The sequence below is a fragment of the Athene noctua genome, chromosome 5, assembly GCF_965140245.1.
Source record: "Athene noctua chromosome 5, bAthNoc1.hap1.1, whole genome shotgun sequence".
In the NCBI taxonomy this organism is placed as follows: domain Eukaryota; kingdom Metazoa; phylum Chordata; class Aves; order Strigiformes; family Strigidae; genus Athene; species Athene noctua.
In genome coordinates this window covers 4,545,906-4,565,015 of record NC_134041.1, presented here as the reverse complement: position 1 = coordinate 4,565,015, position 19,110 = coordinate 4,545,906, and the positions used below count along the sequence as shown (strand labels likewise).

Sequence of the window (19,110 nt, the reverse complement as noted above, 5' to 3'; positions counted from 1 at the left end):
TTTTATGTAATATCATTTTCATATTATTACATTAAATACATTCACGAGCAGTATCTGAGTCATAATATAAAACTGTCAGAGTTAATCTATCTCTAATCCCATACAATATGCTGTTTGTTCTTTATTTCTTTGCAAGGGCAAGAACAATTTATGTAGTTCTTCCCCAGATCAGGAATAACATGTTTAACATAACATTATGTGTACAGCTCACAAAAGTAAGGCTTAGAATTAGCACTTAAAACTTGTTACAACAAGAAACCATAGAAAATAAGAGTTTTACTTTGGCTGGATTTGTACATTCTCTTTTTGATCTTTGCACAGGTTGTTGGACTAACATTGTCTCGGGGTCTGGATGAACTTGCCCTTATCTACTTGGCGACGATTCAAGCCATTGCTGTAAGCCATTCTAAGTGCATAAAAGAATAAATGAATTGTCTCATGTTCTGTGGCAGACTGATCATTCCCTTCTGCTAAACAGATTTCTAATAATAGATGAATTCACTTAATGGACTTCTTAAAGGGGCAAGATATTGTTTACCCACATTGGTGACTAGTCCCTACTGTAGGATAGTCTGCAGACTGTGGAGAGAATGTTCCCCTAAAAAGTTTTCTCCTTATGGCAGTTCTGTAAATGGAGCTTTTGCCTCTAGTGCAGATGAGAGGAAAGAGGCTGATACTCTATGGGACAGTGTTAACATCACGGGCTGTCTAGAGAAAGCTGAGAGTGGGGAAAAAGCCAGCTTTGGCAATTGTATGGAGGAACTTGTGCTCCCCTAAAATGCCTCAGCTTCAGATTGTTCCTAAATCCGTGGATTTCCCCTGCTTGCCTGTTAGATGAGTCAGAACCCTGTACCACAGCGAGTTGGAGAGGGTCAGTTCATAACACTGCCGACCAGACCTCATTCCTCCCTCAGTTTCCCTACTGCAAGGCAAGCAGTTGCCTCCTGTGTAGATCTTCCAGCCCGTGGCTGTGTTTTTGTAAAAGCACACAGGGAGACTGTCTTTATGAAATGTCCTCGATGCTTGCTAACATGCAGAGATGGGTCATTTTATTGGAATACTTTTGTTTCTGCCCTAAATTTGTCTTGAACCCAGGATTTCCAGTTCACAAGAAGTTCTATTTTGAAGTGAGAACCTGGGTCAAAGAAGCTGTTTTGAAACCTTGGTGCAGAGTATTTTCAATGGGGCGTGCTATCCCCAGGCATTTGGTGACTGAAATCAGCATTCCTTTGCCATCCTTTTTGTGATTTTTTTTTTTTTTTTTTAAAAAAAAGTTTGTTGAACTTGAGGTGTTTTTGCAAAACATTAACAGTTTGATGAATTGGGGAGTTTTCCTGACAAAACTCTGTTCAGTTGGAAAACTTCCAAACTCCTCTACTGGTTAAACAACAACTTTGCTAGGCTGGGTCAGCCATCTGGGATATAGAGGGTGGGCGGCTGCTGTAAATCTACTGTGAATTGTACATCATATGTGTTAACCCTCCTTCTTCAGCAAATAACGAGAACTTAACCCCAGCCTGGAATTCATTGTTGTGCGTTTTGATCCTTTTTAAGATGAATGTAGCTTGGTTATACCTGATGCTTCAGTATAATCCCACTATTTAAATAAGAAATAGGAGAATTTAAACAATGCCAGCGGCTGATACGGCCCCCTGAAAGAAACTTTCCAGTATCGAACAGGTGCTCCATTATTATATTGTGCTAACGAAGTGGAAACGTTCTCTGCTGGAAATCCTGGGAAAGTCACCTATTATCTCATTATATGATACAACTCAAATTTTACTGTAAAACACAAATACTGTGTTAAACATTAAATTCAGCATCTGCTTACCTTTTTGACAGTGATTTGCGCTGGTCGTGAGGTTTAACGTAAAAAGGCCAAACCATAGTTTTCCCTGTAAGTTAAAGGAAATTCTTAAAATGCTATTGAAACAGTAACTAAAAAGTAGACAGAGCAAACTTGTTTGTGACTTGATATATTTACTAACTGCTAATGTGATACCTAGGAAATTTAATTTTCCTCCCATACTCCATCACTCCCGATTTTAGCTTCACTTTTGTTGAAGGAAACAGTTCTCATTCAGGACAACCCCAATCCTGTACCATTAGTTGTCTTCAATGGGTGCAAGATAGACTTTAAACCTAAATAAAAATCTTGTAAAAAGTGTAGGCCTGCCCACAGAATGTTAATCTCTAGTTTTCTTTTCAGCAGGAGACGCTTTTTTCTCTTTATAGAAAATTTGCATTTGAAGCCCCTCAATTTGCATTTTTCTCCAATCCAGGATTAAATTAGTTCCCCCCCACCCACAGTGAAATAAGTCTGGCTTTAATTTAAATTGCAATGTGAATACAATTTTCCAGGCAGGTAAACACAAAATAATTTTCACAGCACGTTCTTTCTCAGGGTCTTTGACGTGTGTATGTTGTGAGAGAAGTTGTTAATAAATTTGAATTTCAGAAGTAGTGAAAGAGAATATCCTTTTAACTATTCACTGCAAAACGCGATGCAACAGTTAGACGGATGAGAACATGATCAGAGATATAATTGTGGCCGTCAAGCCCGTTCTGAGGAGACAGACTCTTTTTAGAGCAGTTTATTTTTCCATAATTAAAATTGTGGTTGTGTGATTTGGAAATTAGCCCTCTGTGTCAATAGGGAAGCGATGGATTTAGTCAGCTGGTGTTGCGGCTGCTAAAGTTCCTCATAACCGCTTGCCTGAAAAACCAAAATACATTTGAAGGCCTATCCAGAGTGGTGCCAGTCATTCACAGTGAACGTCTCCAGTCTGGTGAAACTCTGCTAGCTTCAATTTTCAGTAGGTTTTACTTGAAGAGGGGTTTATTGCAGGCTGCAGACCTCTTAATGAACTTGCTGCACAGCATAAAGAAAACTTAAATGACGATTCCTGAGACTTTGGCCAGCTTGTGTTTTGTGGGGAATCTCCCTACAAAGAGTCAGCCTGGGCAAAATTTTGGCTTGAATTCAGCGTTTTGTCAAGTCTGAGCTTCAAAATTAACTTCCAAGGTATTATAAAGAGCTGGGAATTATTTTTGGACAAAGAGTTTGTCAAAGAAATGGAAAATGTTTTTGCAAGAGGAAAGAGGAAGAAGGTTGACTTTAGTGAGTAGTTGGAGGCAAGCAAAGCAAACAAAAAGAGAAAAGATTTTTTTAAATGGCAAAGCAAACAAAAAAAAAGATTTTTTTAAAATGGCAAAGCATTTGCTTTCATCATTTGCAGAGAGGAACACTGAGCTATTATTCTAATTTGAGTTTCTCAGAATGGAGACTGTAAATGAAAAGTTTAAAAATATGCCTACATTTTAGATGTTTCAATTAATCCAGGCATGAAATGGAACATTTCATTTTGCATAGGGCAAAGGCCAAGAGAAATAGCAAAGCCAATACGAAATTCTTCAGGTTTTCCTTTTTGCTGAAAAGACAGAAAATACAGGGTTTTATTTGCTCCTCTTTTTGTTCTGTTTTGCTATTTGGCTTCACAGTTGAAGTCTCTTGATTGAGAGTGATTTTCGGATGCTGTTATACAAAGTAGAAGTTTTTGGTGGGGATATCTTTGCCATGTAGGTTTTAGTTCTGGATCGGGAAATGTTTTTTGTACTCTGCTGCACTTGCTCACAAACAGCTGCTTATCGCTGCCGCCAGTCTTTCCCCGTGCCCATTTCTGGGTCTTCTCATAACCCCTGTCTTCACCCTTGTCAGTACCTCCCCGTAAGCCCCATTTCCCTGGGTTGCCGTGTGCTGGTACATCTGCACTTCTTCAGCCAGCCCCAGGATGCTTCCTGCAATATGCTGTGCCCATGTACTTCCCAATTCTTTGTTGCCATTTGTTTGATTTTTCTCGTTCTTAATTACAATGCCTGTTACTGACTGGAAGCTAAGCAGAGGCTGTACCCCTTCAGGTCCGTTCCCAGCCCTCAGGTTACTACTCGTAGGGGGTTAGTATCATTCTGTTTAGCAAATTGTGCTTTAAGATCTGTTGCTGTGCCTGCTCTCCTATGCTCATCTGTTTTCTGTTTTTTTTTTCCCTTCTTTCTGAAGTTAGGAACAAGACATATTTTGGAAACTATGCAGGCTGCAGGGCATCATATCAACACGCTGTTTCTGTGTGGTGGGCTGAGCAAGAACCCTCTCTTCGTGCAGATGCATGCTGACATTACTGGTAAGTTAGAGGAAGTGCAGGGAAAGGAGGGTAAACTATTTTAGGTGGTTAAATACTTTGTCTTTGGAAAAATAAATACCTTCTTTATATAGAACTGTATTTTGCTGGTTGGCCAAAAAGTCTGTAATGAAATGTTACTTCCTGCAAGATTGAATTTCCTGAAATTTAAAGACATTTGAATAACGCAGAGATGCAGTGCAAACAAAGCTCCATACTTCGTATTGTTAGAAAACAGATTTCAGAAGAAACCTCCAGCCTAATGACTTATCTGTGGGCCTTAGATTTACAGGTTTTTTAAGAAAGCGCAATAGAATAAATATAAGAACTTTGTAGGGAATTTTTAAAACCAATATGTATAAATTGCATGTCAGAGATACTTCTCACTATCAGATTTTGTAAAATTATTCAAAATGTTCTATAGAAATTATTCCATTCAGTCAGATTACAAGGCGTTAGTTAAATGAGGACAATGCCCACTACATTTTGTGAGCATTTTTTGCATAAGATGTGTTTTACTAAAACCTGTATTAGCTTCATCCTGTTTGAATTCTGTTGGACTTGTGACCCTTCCTGCTCATGCTGGGCATTGTATCCATTACACAGAACATTTTTTTTCTGAATTGCTTCCATTTCTGTATCATTAGTATGGTCTAGGGGACAATTTCTGGATCCTTGCTCCTGCACGGTGTTACATTTGGTTTTGTAGAATTCCCAAGGTGGAAGGTCCTGGGTATGTGGTTGATTACAGGAGGAGGTCTCAGGCTTGTGTGGTATTTTTGGTCTCCCTTAAGCCTGTGTGTGTTGGACATCTTAGCACACCTGTGAGTCAGTTGAATATGCTTTAAAAAATGTGGAAAAAATAACAAAATTTAGTGTAAAGGACTTCAGAGAAACTTTGAACAGTGTGTGTTTTGGGTATATGTCAAATTAAGATCAGTTGAGCTGTCATGAATAAAGTTTAGGGCTCAGATTTGGGGCATTTGGTCTGGAGATCTGACTTGCCCTAACATCAAACCACACTTAATAACCTTGATGCAGGAAAGAAGATGAAAATATGCTTTATATACTTACCTGAGATAAAACAGAAGCGGAGAAGCAAAAAGCATAATGCTGATTGACCATAAAATTCACTGAATTTTGTAGTCAAAGTGATGCTTTCTGTTTGTGAAAAATGATGTCAAGTCCATGACTTTCCTTATATAACTCAAATGTTTTAGATTGATTTCAGCTACGTGTAGAGTTGGGATGCTAGTTCATGATGTGTAAAATAAAAGTTCTGTGAAAAGGTATTCTGATTAAAATGTAATCAGAAGTTCTTTGACTGTAACTAATGGCCAAGTACAATTCAGTACAAAAAGGCCTTTTTGCAGTCTGGAGTTCTCCCCCATTTGTAAAATCAGTGACTGACAAGGGATGTCAGAGTTCATCTAACTGAAATGCTCTTGGTTATGTTGAACTCATTAGAGCCTATCAGATAAAATAACTAACATTCCAGGATCAATCCCCCATTCTTTCCCGAAAAGAAAAAAATCTGAATATATTATTGTTAGCTGCAAATGCCCATGACTCAGCCATGCAGACATCCAATAGATAATTTCGCAGGCCACTTAAAAAGTATCTTGATCTTTTTGTTTGCCTGGTAAGAATTCTGTATTCATTCTGATGATGCAGAAAATGTGCAGTAAATTTTAGAGCACGCTGAAAATTGCTTACTGCTTCCACGCCTGGCAAACAGCTGTGTAGCTGTAAGCTTGAGTTTTAGATTTTCTGTTCCAAGTTGACCCAAGTTCTGAGCTGTGGTCCATCTTGGAGGAAGGCTCAGGTGGCTTGATCCTACATTAATGTTTTTAAGGTGGATTTGTTTGGCCGGAGAAGTTCAAGGGATGCTGTAATTAACACTTGTTGGCTGTTAATAGTCATTCCAGCAAACAAGGTCTCGCTGCATCCACCTTCACCGTTACTCTGCCTGTGCTAACTGTAGGAAGAAATGGTGTAAAGACCACTGTGGCGCTTTTATGTCACTCACTGAAAGATGGTTGTAAGGAGTGGAACAGTGCCAAGCTGGCGTAATGTAACTGGCTGCCTGGGGTGCAAGGTGAATTTGCTTTTTATCAATAAGCGTTTCTTATGTTAATAATTTTATTTCTCATTCTGAAAAGTGTGCGTTTGCCTTTTCCTCTGTAGTTGTTGTTCATGGCTCCCTTTAGATCTTCCTCCAAGTTTCAGCTCCTTCTAATCTTACAGCTGGCTCTCAGGAGCAGCATTTTTGGGGGCATAATATCATTGAGACTAGTCACAGAAAGAAGCCTTCCTCCCACCACTGGGTTTGCATCATCATTCACTGAATGAAATTATCTCTGTAATGGAAATTTAAACACATGCCAAATAGTGTAGGAATATTACATCTTTTGGCTTAGTGAAGATAAGCATCTAAAGGGCAGCTAGAAAAGTAGAGTTGTGCTATTGTTTTACATTTTTAAGGAGAATTAAGTAAGCAGGCCAATTTTTCTTTGTTTATTAGTCTTTTTCCTGCTGTTTTTACACTAGTAGTACAGGTCTTGGAAAACTCTGTGTGAACTGAGGGAAAATATGTTAATGATAGTACCCATGGGTGATGAAACAATAATTTTTCATTCTACTTCAGAATATATATTGAGTTTTTGTTTGTTTGTTTGTTTGTTTTTCCAGTGTTTTAATCTTGTTTTCGAGTATCTTGCACAATTTGGAAGACAAGTTTTCTCTTATTATTTCATACTTAGCTTGTGAAAGTTTACTAGTCATATTTTCATGTCTTCCAGCAAAACCAGACTGGCTTTGTTGGCTATATATTTAAAAACAAACACAAACAATCTTTTTTATTTTGTTCGTTGCAAAAGAAACAAAAAGGATACCACCCTGTTTTCCCCTCGAGGTCAACTTTTAATAGGCATGTGGGTTTGGAGGGTGTGGGTAACAGGTTTATACCAAGCCCTTTGAGATAAAGAGCCAGTGTCAAAGGTCTGGGGGTTTGTTCTTTGTATGCTTTATCTTCTGCATTAATATTTTGCTGAAATGGTTTTATTTACAGTCTGCATTTTTCTTGGAGCCTGAACCACATAGCAGAGAGATTTACAGTAATCTGCAGTAGACTGTAGCCCTGAATGGAGTTGTGAACATGGTTTTCAAGTCCTTTTTGATTCCTTTTTTCTTTGCCTTTTTTGCTTTAATTATTTATTGTGCCGCTAGTGTGGTGCTGCTATATTCTTCCTAACAGAGGCATGGCTTTTTCTTGTATAGGCAAGCCTGTTGTCCTGTCCAAAGAAGTGGAGTCTGTTTTGGTGGGTGCTGCTATTCTTGGAGCTTGTGCTTCTGGAGATTTTGCATCTATACAGGTATATGCAGTACCTGATTTTTTTTTTTTTCTTTTTCCCAGTTTTAATGTGTTTTACACTTTGACATTTGACACCACGCACAGACTTTAATTCAAGTGGAAAAGTTTGTACTTTCTGCACAGCCGGGCAAGAGCCAGCTAGCATCACTTTTTAACTCCATATGTTATTTAAGTATATTGAAGATTCATTTGTCTTTTGACTGTAGGGACATGCAGGTAGAAGCTGCTGTCTCTTAAGTTAGGCCATGTGATTTTATAGAAAAAAAGGGAATTTGGCAAGGCTCTGATCCTGCAAGAAGGTCACTCTTTCACCTCGGTTGTATTTGTCCTACTTTCCTTCCTTCATATTGAAGAATGTTAAACATAAGAACCAACATAGCACTATTTATGCAGTTAAAAAATGACACACCTATACCTCTTGTCTTGCCCACAGTGAATGCAGAGTTAATAATGAGGATGGAACTTCATGTTTATTCATGTTATTTCAATCCAATAACCATTGTAAAACTAGCAGTAAGGCTTTTATGTTCAGTGGATCAGCCAAAGCATGACTTAGCTGCATTTATATAAATGCAATAAATATAAAAATTTAATTAATTAAATAAATATAAAAGCAGTAGTATGTGGAAGCCCAAAGAAGGGTCTGAATGCCCCAGATCATATCTGTTTTCCCACCTGGCAGTTCCACTAGTTTAAGATGTGTCCTCTTCTCATCCTATACAAAGACATTAAAGACTACACTCCATCCAGTTGGACAGAATTATTTATCAGGAGGGTCCCTAGATACACTTTTCTTTATAACATCAAGCAGATATTTGTAGATGAAATTTTGCACAAAAGCTTATCTGAATGTATTTTCTGAATAGGGAGGTCAGCTTCTCAACCTAGTTAAACTGATGCAGTTCCACTGGAATCAATAGCCAGTTCAACATTAGCTGAGGAACTGGACAGTGTTTGGCATTTTTCCAAATGTAAAATTCCCAAATGTGAATTCTACAGTGCTATGTAGATTTTATTTAGTCTGTCTTCATAACCGTTAGAAAAAATCTAATGCCGTGAAACTTTCTGTGATGTGTTTTTATATAATTTTGGTGTATTTATTTACCTTTGGTTTTTAACCCTGCCCTTAGATATAAAAATATTTCAGAAGCATGTCCAGTAATGTCAGAGCAGATACGTATATTTTATACATGTGTACATATATGTCAGCCTACGTAGCACACTCCTTCAGAAATCTTTTTCAGTGAAACCAGATCCTTTGAAACGGCCATGTAACAGGTTTTTTAAGTGTTTGCTCTTTTACTGTTACGATATGTTAGGAGGTACCTGCCTCTTTGGTTATGGGAATGGTTTTTGGCTTGTCCTAAGTACAGTGCAGGTTCTGTGGGTCTTCGTGAAGTAAACGTCTCCTAAGGGCTTACCTGTGACTGTCAGGAGCTGGACTTCATGACTCCTTGTGCTCCCTTCCAATTTCTGCTTGAATCAAGTAAATTAATACCAGTACATAAAGAAAAAGAATAACTACAAATTGTAATCCAGTGCCTCAGCACCACATAAGGAGTCTGATTTCCCAAACGCAGCCGCTGCCTTTTTCAGTGCTTCAGCAGCTGTTTGTGTAAGGTCTGGTTCCAGGGGTTTTGCTAGTCAGCAGGAGAGTTTCCTTTTGTTTCACTGAGTTACAGGTCAAGCCCATGGGCTTCCCTGGAATATCTCTAAAACAGAAAAGGGGAAAGTAGTTTGGAAACTACTGCTATTATACATCCCACTGGGCATTTGTAGTATGTTTTTTTCCATCCTATTGCCTGTGGTGATCACTGGGAGCCAGGTGAGGCCCCGAGTCCTGTCCAGGATGCCACAACATCACTGCGGTGTGAAGAAACCACCCGCTAAGTGTTCTGGCTTGGTGTGTGTTCAGAAAGTTGTTGTTGAAGAGGTGCCACCTATGGCAATATCAATTGTACCACGCGGCAAATATGTTAGATTATGTAAAACTATTTTTAAAAGAATTCAGCTACATGGGATCAAGAAGCAAGAAACTGAATAAATGTCTTTTTGGGAGTGGGGAGGCATAAATACATATGTAGCATTACAATTCAATAGCCTTCTCTTACATTTATTTCTCTAACACATCTTCCAAAACACACCTTTCTTAGAGGTGCTGCTGCAAACATTCAGCATCGTTCTAGTCTTTGCAAATAATAGAGGTTATTACCTCTCCTCTAACAGATTGTTTGTGCTTAATTATTGTGCTTTCCAAAGCTCATTGTTTGCTCTGTCTAATAGTAGGAGAAAATGTCGGGTTTTTTACCAATAACCTCTCTCCTTCTGTCTGTGGTTGTTTGAAGGGGAATCTTTACTGTATTTGTCCCAGTGACTGGTCATATTTCTCAGAATGATTGTCGGACATTTCCACTCAGTATCAAAATAAAAATGCTTAAAAGCTATCTGGTTTTTATGGGTTGGCTGTTCTCCATTTTCTAAAACTCAGGCATCTTTAGGACAGCTTGAAAATAGCACCCAAAGCCAGGATCCCTCAAAATCACTTCTGATAATCTTAGTCCAGCTTGAACACACTGCTGACAAAAGGGCTGGCAGCTGAACAGACACGTAAAACCCACTAGTGATAAGCAACAAGTAGTGCTGCCAGGCTTCTGCCAGGGAATCTCCTGTGGAAGGATATGCGTGTGTGCTGTGTGGTACATGCACGGTGAGCGATGCTTCGGGGTGCTGGTGAGCTGTTAATGTGTCTGCAAGCCAAATTTGATGTGTTGGGGTTGTAACGTGCATTATGTGTCAGAGTTGACCCACTTGTGCATTCTGTCAATGTAGGGGTTTGGGGCATGGGGCAGCCAAGTCAGAGCCACTGCTCCGGCAGCCTGCTCTTCACTCGGAAAAGCTGGACACACAGACAAGATCCAGGGCATCACTTTTCAGTAGAGGAAAGAAGAGATGGGTCATCTAGGGAAGACCCAACTCTATGGTAAACTGATCTAGTAATTAGAGTTAGTCTTTATTTAGCTTAACGGCTAAGAAATGCTTTGGAATTGGCTGGTATTTCCTTAGGGGTAAAGTATGTGGCTGTGGTGGTTGCTGTTACTTCCATGCTGCTGTACTATTCTGATGCTTAGTCCTGTGGCATTCCATGACTGGGATTTGGAAATGGGGAAGTATCTGCTTCAGAGGCACATTGGAGGATGTTTTTTCCAAGGACAGGCAGCTTGCTTACATACCACTGTATGACCAACTCAGTCAGAAGTGGACGTGAAACAACAGGGTTCTCACCCTTCACTTTCTTGGGCAGTTGGTCAGAGTGGCTGGAACACTAAAGAGCTTTTCCTCTATCCCTTGGTATCCCTAAATAAGTTTCTTCTCAGAAAGAAACGAGCACCGACGTACCTCCTGTCTCTTTTCCCTTTCTATATTACAGCAGTGACCATCTGCAGGCTGCAGCGTTTTGTTCTAATTCTTAATTTTCATATCTTTTTATTCATATTCTGAGTGATTTGTGGAGTGGAGGTTTTCATGCTTTCTATTGACCACATCTGTATCAATACCAAAATTCTCAGTTATGCTGAGCCTTTACAAAGAAGCATTGGAAATGAAGATTATTGCAAAATTTGTAACCAGGCAGGTTAATTTGCTAGATTCTCGTGTGGTTTTAAAAACTCAAGCCTCTTGAAGCAGCAATTTCATCTTTAGGTAATTCTATCAAGGAAAGATTTATAACCTCCATCTCTCATGCCTGGTCACCATATGTTGTTGCTTCAAAGAATGTTCATTTCCCTATTTTCCTCTTCATTTACTCTCCCTACATTTTTCTCCTCTGTGGTAAAACTGAATTAAAACAATTGGGTCTATCCAAAAATAAAGAAGGACCCTGCAGTATGGTGAGTTCTTCCCCATTTCACCTTTTGGTTATTTTGTCTCTAGAATCTCTGGACAGGGGAGCAAAACTTCTCAATTTCTTCCTGCAATTTGGGTTATCTTTTAATTTGCCCCTACAAATGCCCCTTTTTCTTTTCATGGTTTTGTTGTGTCTTGATTATTGTGCCGATGAGCTATAACACAGCCTGGCTGGGTGACAGAAGATAGTGCTGTGTACAATAGTATAACATACGGATTTTTGAAATATGCACTGTTTTTTTGGTTTGGGGATTTTTGAAATATGTTCTGCATTGAATGAAATAACGTTGCTGGCTTAGATGGGTCAATTTATTGGTTCTAGCCATTTCTTTCATGCTGAGGAGCAGGATCCTGGTTTTCTATGTGATTGTTTCTGTAGTAAAAATATAGTTTCCGGTTTAGCAAGCCAGCAATTCCTTCTCAGTAAAAATGTTCAATAAATAAATGTCAAAGTTTCCAGTATATCCTCGTTACTCTGCCTCACTTGTATGTAATTGAAAATGGGAAGAAGGTGCTGTTTGATTTGGCAGTCATCCAGCTCTTTTTTTTTTTTTTTTTTGGATAGCTTACTCTTTGGGACAAAGCTGTACACCAGGGAACAGGATTATTGCCTTATAAAATCCTGCAGCCCACTAACAATTCCTTAATTGCATATTAAAGCAATTAATAAAATTACCTGTATGAAACCAGATTACCAGATTTATTTTGGGTTTGCTATCTTAATGTGGGTCATTGTTATTGGCCGATACAGAAGAGAAGAAACCTCTTATGATTTACTGTAATACATGTCACCGGTAACTTTCTGTAATCATCTTTCTGTAATCGTCTTTGGTGTAAAATATTGAGCTAGAAATTAAGTCTACACGACTACAGGATTTTTCAGTTATAAAATTGACTTTTAAGTGTAGTGTCATCTTTTCTTTGTTAGTTTTGGTTGTTATGCAAGTTGGTGGTATATCCTGCAAAAAGATAGAGAAAAGCTTTGTCATTGTTTTTATAAAGCAGATTGGAGGCATATAAAAATTAGTCCGATTCTATAGAAAGAGGTGTTAGGTAATTACCTAATGAGGGTTGGCTGTGAATTATTTAGCAGCAGTAGCAGTTGAGCAAGTGAATTGTACACTTTAGGTACAATTTGCATCCCTGGAAGCAGCCCTAGAAGCTGTGTGGATGGTGGTCACCTGGCTCACCTTCAAGATAACAGGCACAGAGTCCATATCTATGAGGGAGATACACTGCAGACAGGGGTTTGAAGTTATGATGGTGCAGGGGAAACGATTCACTTACAACTCTGTACTAAAGGAACTTGGAAGAGTTTTGTATGTGCGTTGCTTGGTTATGCTTAATTTAATGGACATCTCCTCTCAGTTGTCTGAGGCAGTTGTTGGATGGTATAGCGTAGAGGATAAAAATCAAATAACAAAACCCATAGAGGATAAAATCAAATAACGGATAACACAAGTTTTATAAAGATCAGCCAGGAAGAACATGCGATGTGGAGTGTATTCGCCTCTTACAATGAAAACATTACAGATTATCATGAATGTAAAGAAGTTCTTGAGTGCAACAGTTAGTCCACAACCTTGGTAATGGACCAACTGGCAATTGTGAATAGACAGCATTTCATAAGAACGCCCATAAATAGTACTGGGACATATTCAACATTTCTGCTGACAGAACTGGAGGGGACTAGGCTATTTCCATTTCTGGATCAGGAAGTCTCTGGTGTAATTTTGTTCCACTTATTTCAATGGACGTGCTTCAGTTGATGGTCTGATCCTCTATTCCTCTTCCAAAGCATTACCTGTCAGGTCATGGATTGAAATTAATACAAGCGTCTTGTTGATTTCCATATTTTCAAAAGCAAGAACCGAGTGAAAGATTAGGGAGGGGATAGTTTTTTTCCTTAGAAATGGTAATAACTTGGGAAATCAAAAGAGGAAATAAAATGACTTCTCCCTGTTGAGTTAGGGAATGTTGCCTTCCCTCATCTCATTAAAAATTTAAAGCACTCTTGGTTTTGAGCAGGGTGAATTAGTAATTAAGTGCTATAATCAACTTGTGTAAACATAATATTGAAGGAGAGCAGCAAATTAATCATTTCGTTGGCTTGCCTTACCCAATTAATGCACCTTTTAGTAAAGGCCTTCCTGCCGTGTTGGGAATTTTTTTTTATTCCTGTTCCCTTAATCAGAGGATTTTGGAAAGGCAGAGGAAGGAGACGGTTGTTCTAAGGCACCATGCTGTAGGTGTATGGAGTATGTTAAGGTGCTGTGCTCCTGCTTTCCTTTTCTTCAAAAGCTCCAAATTTGTACATGTAGAGTTTGGGCCCAGGGTTTAGTGGAGACCCTCCCTGGGCAAGGCTAGCTGACAGCTCTTGCTTTTCTGAGTAGTGTATTGGCTGGCCATGGCCTCTTTGTCTAAGTGAAATTTTTTAAAATTCCTTCCTGGATTGTGTATGATCAGTCTCAATTGACAGGACATGTGCTCCTTAAAAAAATGTTAGCGCCTAGCTTATACATCTACTGTTAGAGACAGCATTCTAACGATGCAAAGAGCGGAATCTTCACCGTGCATTTGTTGTTCTCTCACTTAAGACTGGCAGTGAAGTTATCAGGGGATGTCACGGACAGTTCATGATGTGGACTCTTGCTTGCTGAGAACCAAACTGTTTTCCATGCAAGCAGCTGAGATGTTTGATGGCTGTGGAGTGTAGTGGCAGCTAACCAGACCTGGACTCAGCAGTAGAACTCTGTTCCTTTGCATCTTCCCTTGGTGTTTTGACACTGAAATACATCTTTGCCTAATTGAAAGGCTGGGGTTTTTTTGCTTGTGTAATAAAGTTAGTTTCAATACGGCATGCATGAAACCACCAAGATACTGGCAATGCCTCTGGCTCTTGTATAGAGTCAGCTGCCTTCTTACCAGAAATCTTTAGAGAAATATAGATGAGAGAGAGAAATTAAAAGGCAGTGATTTGATGGCCACTGTCCAGTTCCTTGTGGCCTAGTGTTTATGGTACAAAGAGTGCCTTTTTAGTTAGCATATTTTGGCCTTACTGTCAGAAGTCTTTGCAGTAAGGGTAAAAAGCGGATGAATCACAACTACTCTTTTGCCCTAAGGATGATCCTTCTGTATTAAAGTTGAGAAATATAAATGCTTGTCTGTCTCTGCCAAGCACAGAATGAGCTTTCAATCAGTTCGAGAGTGTGATTTTATTTTATTTTTTTCACTTTTCAAGCCACAATAAATGTACAGAAGCATTTTTACTTTCTTTCAGCTGACTTCAGGGGACAGTATTTCCATGTGGTTGGAAATCCTCTCTTGGTGGGAGTTAAAGCACCCATACAAACACCACCGCTCAGAGTCAAACAGCTGAGATGTGGCTGTGGCTGATGGCATGATGCTTTCACAAAAGTGCTAAGAAAAGTACCCTCTGTCTTGTTGCTGTTTACTGACATGTGATACTGCTTGACATCTGTTGCCCTTCTCATTTGAGGACTGTTTGCTTTACTAACTTTAACATTTCCACATTGCTATGCTGCTGAAGTGCAGATACACAAATCTCCTTGGAGTCCCCAAGGTCCTTTTATGAGAAGCAGAGCTGCCATCATTTGATATCATCCTGCTGGCTGCCTTTTCTATTGGAGTTGAGAGAAAGAATTCTGTTGCTGCTAAATGTTCTGGGTGTAGTGCAATGTCTAATGGTATATGTTGTCATACATTTGATGTATTATCAGATCAGTACATGCTGTACGGTAGCGTTTGGTTCATTGTCGCGTTAGGTGATTTGTAGTCTTTTTATATCACTTGAAATTATTACAGGTAAAAACTTGTCTAAGAAAATGTCAAAGTTTGTTGCAGCAGGTCATATAGCTACTGAAATGACAGATGATTGTAGTCCATAATGATAATGCAAAATTCTCAGTTAATGTAAATCAGTATTGCTCCAGGATTTCAGAGGAGTGACACCAGTTTACTCCAGCGCCCTGATCCAATCAAGCACTTAGGTACATCATCTAACTTTCAAGTAGGCAAGAAGCTCAGCTGAAGACAAGCAGGACTGCCCATGTGCTGAAGTACTTTACTGGATCAGAGCCCAAACAGGAATCTGACACACAGTTCACTGGTAGATGACACATCTTGAAATGATAAAGACTGTTAGAGCTCTTGCGCTTGGTTCATATTGTTCCCCATTCAGAAACAAGCTGTGGATGCTATAGGTAATAGGATACAAAGGCAGTGTCTTTTGTTAAGTGCTGTCCTTTTGTGGAAACTTAGCATGCTCCATTTTAAATGTCATCCAGTACCCAAATGTTCAGATTTGGAATTTCTCTGTAACTCTTTAATGACAAGGAAAGGCAGCTGCAGTAAGTCAGTGTAATGTATTGGCTATAACAAAACTACCCATTTACATTAGCTGAGTATTTGGCACAGAAGTACTAATGTTGGAGGCAACAATCACAGAAATCCCCTACTTAAAGATGTGGCCATATTATTTTTCTGAAAATATTTAATGAAATAGCACGTGAATGAAATCAAATGAATGGCCTTTATTTGGGCATCAGTGGAAGGAGGTGGGGCACTCTGTGTTGGGATATCAGTGTGACTTACCCATTTATTAAATCTCTCTGAGAGTGGTGATAAAGATTTTATTACTTATTTTTCACGTTTATGAGGATGGACTGAAGAGGCAATAAAGATCTCTCAGATGCTCTTATGACCAAAGAAATCTATTTATTCCCCAGTCTTTATGTTGGAGGTGTAGCCAGCTTTGCACATTGCCATAGCTCCATTGACTTCACCTGAGCTCTCTATCTTGTGTGCACGTACCTGATTACTGTATGTATGTAAATATATTCTCTTCTGTCTGTAGGCTCAAAACGTATATTGTCATGCCTTTTAGCTTTTAATAAACTCACATCAGCTGATATTGGCAAAGAATAAGATCTAATGTTTTGTTAATCTGCAGAAGTTGAGACTCTTACTAAACCAACGGTATTCTTCTCATCTGCCAGTAAACCCAAGACCTGGCAAGCAGGAGAAAATATGCTGCCTAGAATAGTTCAGGTTCTGCTGCTGCATGTTTTTGTAACAAACCATGAAATGTCCATGGTGGACTTTGTCTAAGGAGATATGCAATTAGTTGATTTTTTTTTTTTTTTTTCCAAGCAGACCAAGACTTAAGATCAGTTTGTAGACAAAGTTTAATAATATCACAACCTTACAGTTTTTCTAGCTTGCTGGCCCTGTCTTTTCTTGAGGAAAACAATAGATATGAGGAAACCATAAATGTGTCTTTATAGAGGATAGATACTTTCTTTAAAATGTACTGTGACCCATCTCCTTTCTATTTTAAGGACAGATTTTACCCACATACTCAGAGACATAGCTGAAGTCATTTGGACCTTGGACTCCCCTTCTGTCCAGGCCATTTAAGCAGGGAAAAGTGTGATAGCAATATTTTATAGGAAGGATGAGTACAAAGGAGGATACCATGGATCCTTTGTAACTGTCAGTAGTCAAGAAGGTCCTTTTCAGTGTGTGTCTTGCTTAAATGATGATCGGGATGTCAAACAAGTTAAAGTCTCTCTGCCCTCACCTCTTCAGTAGCTGAGCAGAACAACCTTCAAGTTATGCACTGGAGAATTGGAAACTCAATCTGGCTACATTGTGAGATTAATTTTCCATCTGGGATTTGCACTCTTGCTATGTCAGCGCAGGGGATCAGACTGTTCTGTGGCAAAGCACAAGCATGTAGAGTCACAGTGTGAGCTGTCTGAAATGCTCGAGGTTTTTTCACAATAATTTTTTGAAGGACATTAGTATCACTTAGTTGTGGGATTTAATGACAGTAGTTCATATCACCGGGACAAACTTTTGCCACCCTATATTTGAAGAAGTTCTATAACTTACACGTACTATGTTGTCCTTTCTCTTAAAGATGCCTAGAGGGGTTTGTTTCCCAAAATTTGCCCTATCTGTATAGATGAACAAGACTGTTTGCTATCTAGATGTTTCCAATGCATTTCATTTTATTGTGGTTAACAGTAAAGATATTTTTTCGCTATTCCCTTTCATATAATCACGGATCTGAAATGGTAGAGATCCCATAACCTTTACTAGTTTTATTAGCAATAGAAGGCAGTTGCTTTATTAGCATACTGGCTTTCCTCAGCCTCAGAATTGGAATCCAGTTCTTATTCTCCTTTCTTTATTCAGCTAAGACATAGGTTCTTGTATCCTTAGTTTCTTAGATATAGACATATAACAACCATTGCCCACCCTTGCTTGCTTTCTTGGTTTGAAGCAACGTTTCACACCCACTGTGCTTAAACATTTCTGAGGCAGAGTTCGATACTAGAAATTGGACAGTGACATGTAGGGAGAATCCATACAAGATTGCTTCATGGCTCTGTTTTGTTTTTACTGGGACAAGTGTTCACGTAATTATTAGCAAGACCATAATTGTCACTCTTGAGGGAAATCTAGGCAGAAAGGCTAACCACCAAGTGGGCATGGAAAAGCATAAGTTGCAGATTTTTGCACAAAGATACTCCTCTAGATGAGGGTTGAAAAACACTAGAAGAGTATGAATAAGGAGAACAGCCATGCCCATATCTTGCTGTGCCTTTTAAGTGTGTATAAGCAACAAAAGTGAGTTGGATTGTCATCTTTCACAAGTGCACTGTTCAGCTAAGAGTAATTTATAGGGGATGTACTCAATGTGTAGTATTCCTAGGGGCTGCATTCACCACAGCGTTACTAGCCTTCAGTGCATACATGTATTTTGACCTATGTAAAGCCTGTTTGTGTCAGCACCTGCTCCAAGTTGCTGTTTTCTACACAGCTTCCAGATAGTCCTTTCCCAGGTACAAATGTAGGGAGGAGTAGGGGTGTGGAAGCTCTGATGGGAGCACATTGTTTCATCAAGAAACAGAGTCAAGGAACGTGGCAATGCGCTCCTCGCTAAGCAGAGTGGGGAATGGTTAGATCTAACCATGTCACTTCTGGATCTCCGGAAGTTTGCCTCCAGGGGAAAACATTCTGGAAAATAAATCAATTTCTAGTCAGTATTTTTTTCTTCTGAAGAATCTCTCCACAACGAGACTATGTGTGGAGGGCTGTACCATCACCAAGCCCAACCTCTCCCTCCCAAAACTGTGGGGTGGAGGATGATAATGTGTCACATTTGGAAGGTCCCTTCGTTGCCCAGCCCTGTAGCTCAGAACCAAATTAAACACCTTGGATTTGTTCAGCAAAATATTGCTGAGTCTAGCAGCCTTGTGCCAGACTCCTTTTGCTTTCAGAATGTCTGGTAAGACTTAATTTTTGCCTAATTTTCCCAGACTAGTGTTTCCCTATCTGTTGTCTTGAAATCACTGATTGCTTTAAGTGGTTTAGATATTGAATCCTCTGTCTTTAGACTAGACTGGGGGAAGCAGTGCTCGAGTATCTTACAGCAGATAAATTGGGTATGTGTTAGCCTCCAGGATGGAAGCTGGCACTTAGCTTAGGTGAAAGAGATGAGTAATGGCCCTAAAGATGCTAAGCTGTTTGAAGCCCTTCTGATAAATGGGGTCTTTTTGTGATGAGCTATCCTCACTTTCTTTGACTGGTCGGTATAAAAGCTTTGTATATACAAGCACATTACTCATT

The 19,110-nt window shown here is 39.2% G+C and overlaps 1 protein-coding gene across 5 annotated transcripts in view; it reads left to right on the top strand.

Moving 5' to 3' along the window:
• The window catches only part of FGGY (FGGY carbohydrate kinase domain containing), a 144,841-nt gene that overhangs the window by 108,376 nt on the left and 17,355 nt on the right, over positions 1–19,110 (top strand). For all 5 annotated transcript variants that reach the window (XM_074906106.1, XM_074906107.1, XM_074906105.1 and 2 more), the window contains 3 exons: positions 322–396; positions 4,058–4,178; positions 7,455–7,549. In XM_074906106.1, the coding sequence (XP_074762207.1) occupies positions 322–396; positions 4,058–4,178; positions 7,455–7,549 (291 nt within the window). The remainder of the gene's footprint in view (positions 1–321; positions 397–4,057; positions 4,179–7,454; positions 7,550–19,110) is intronic.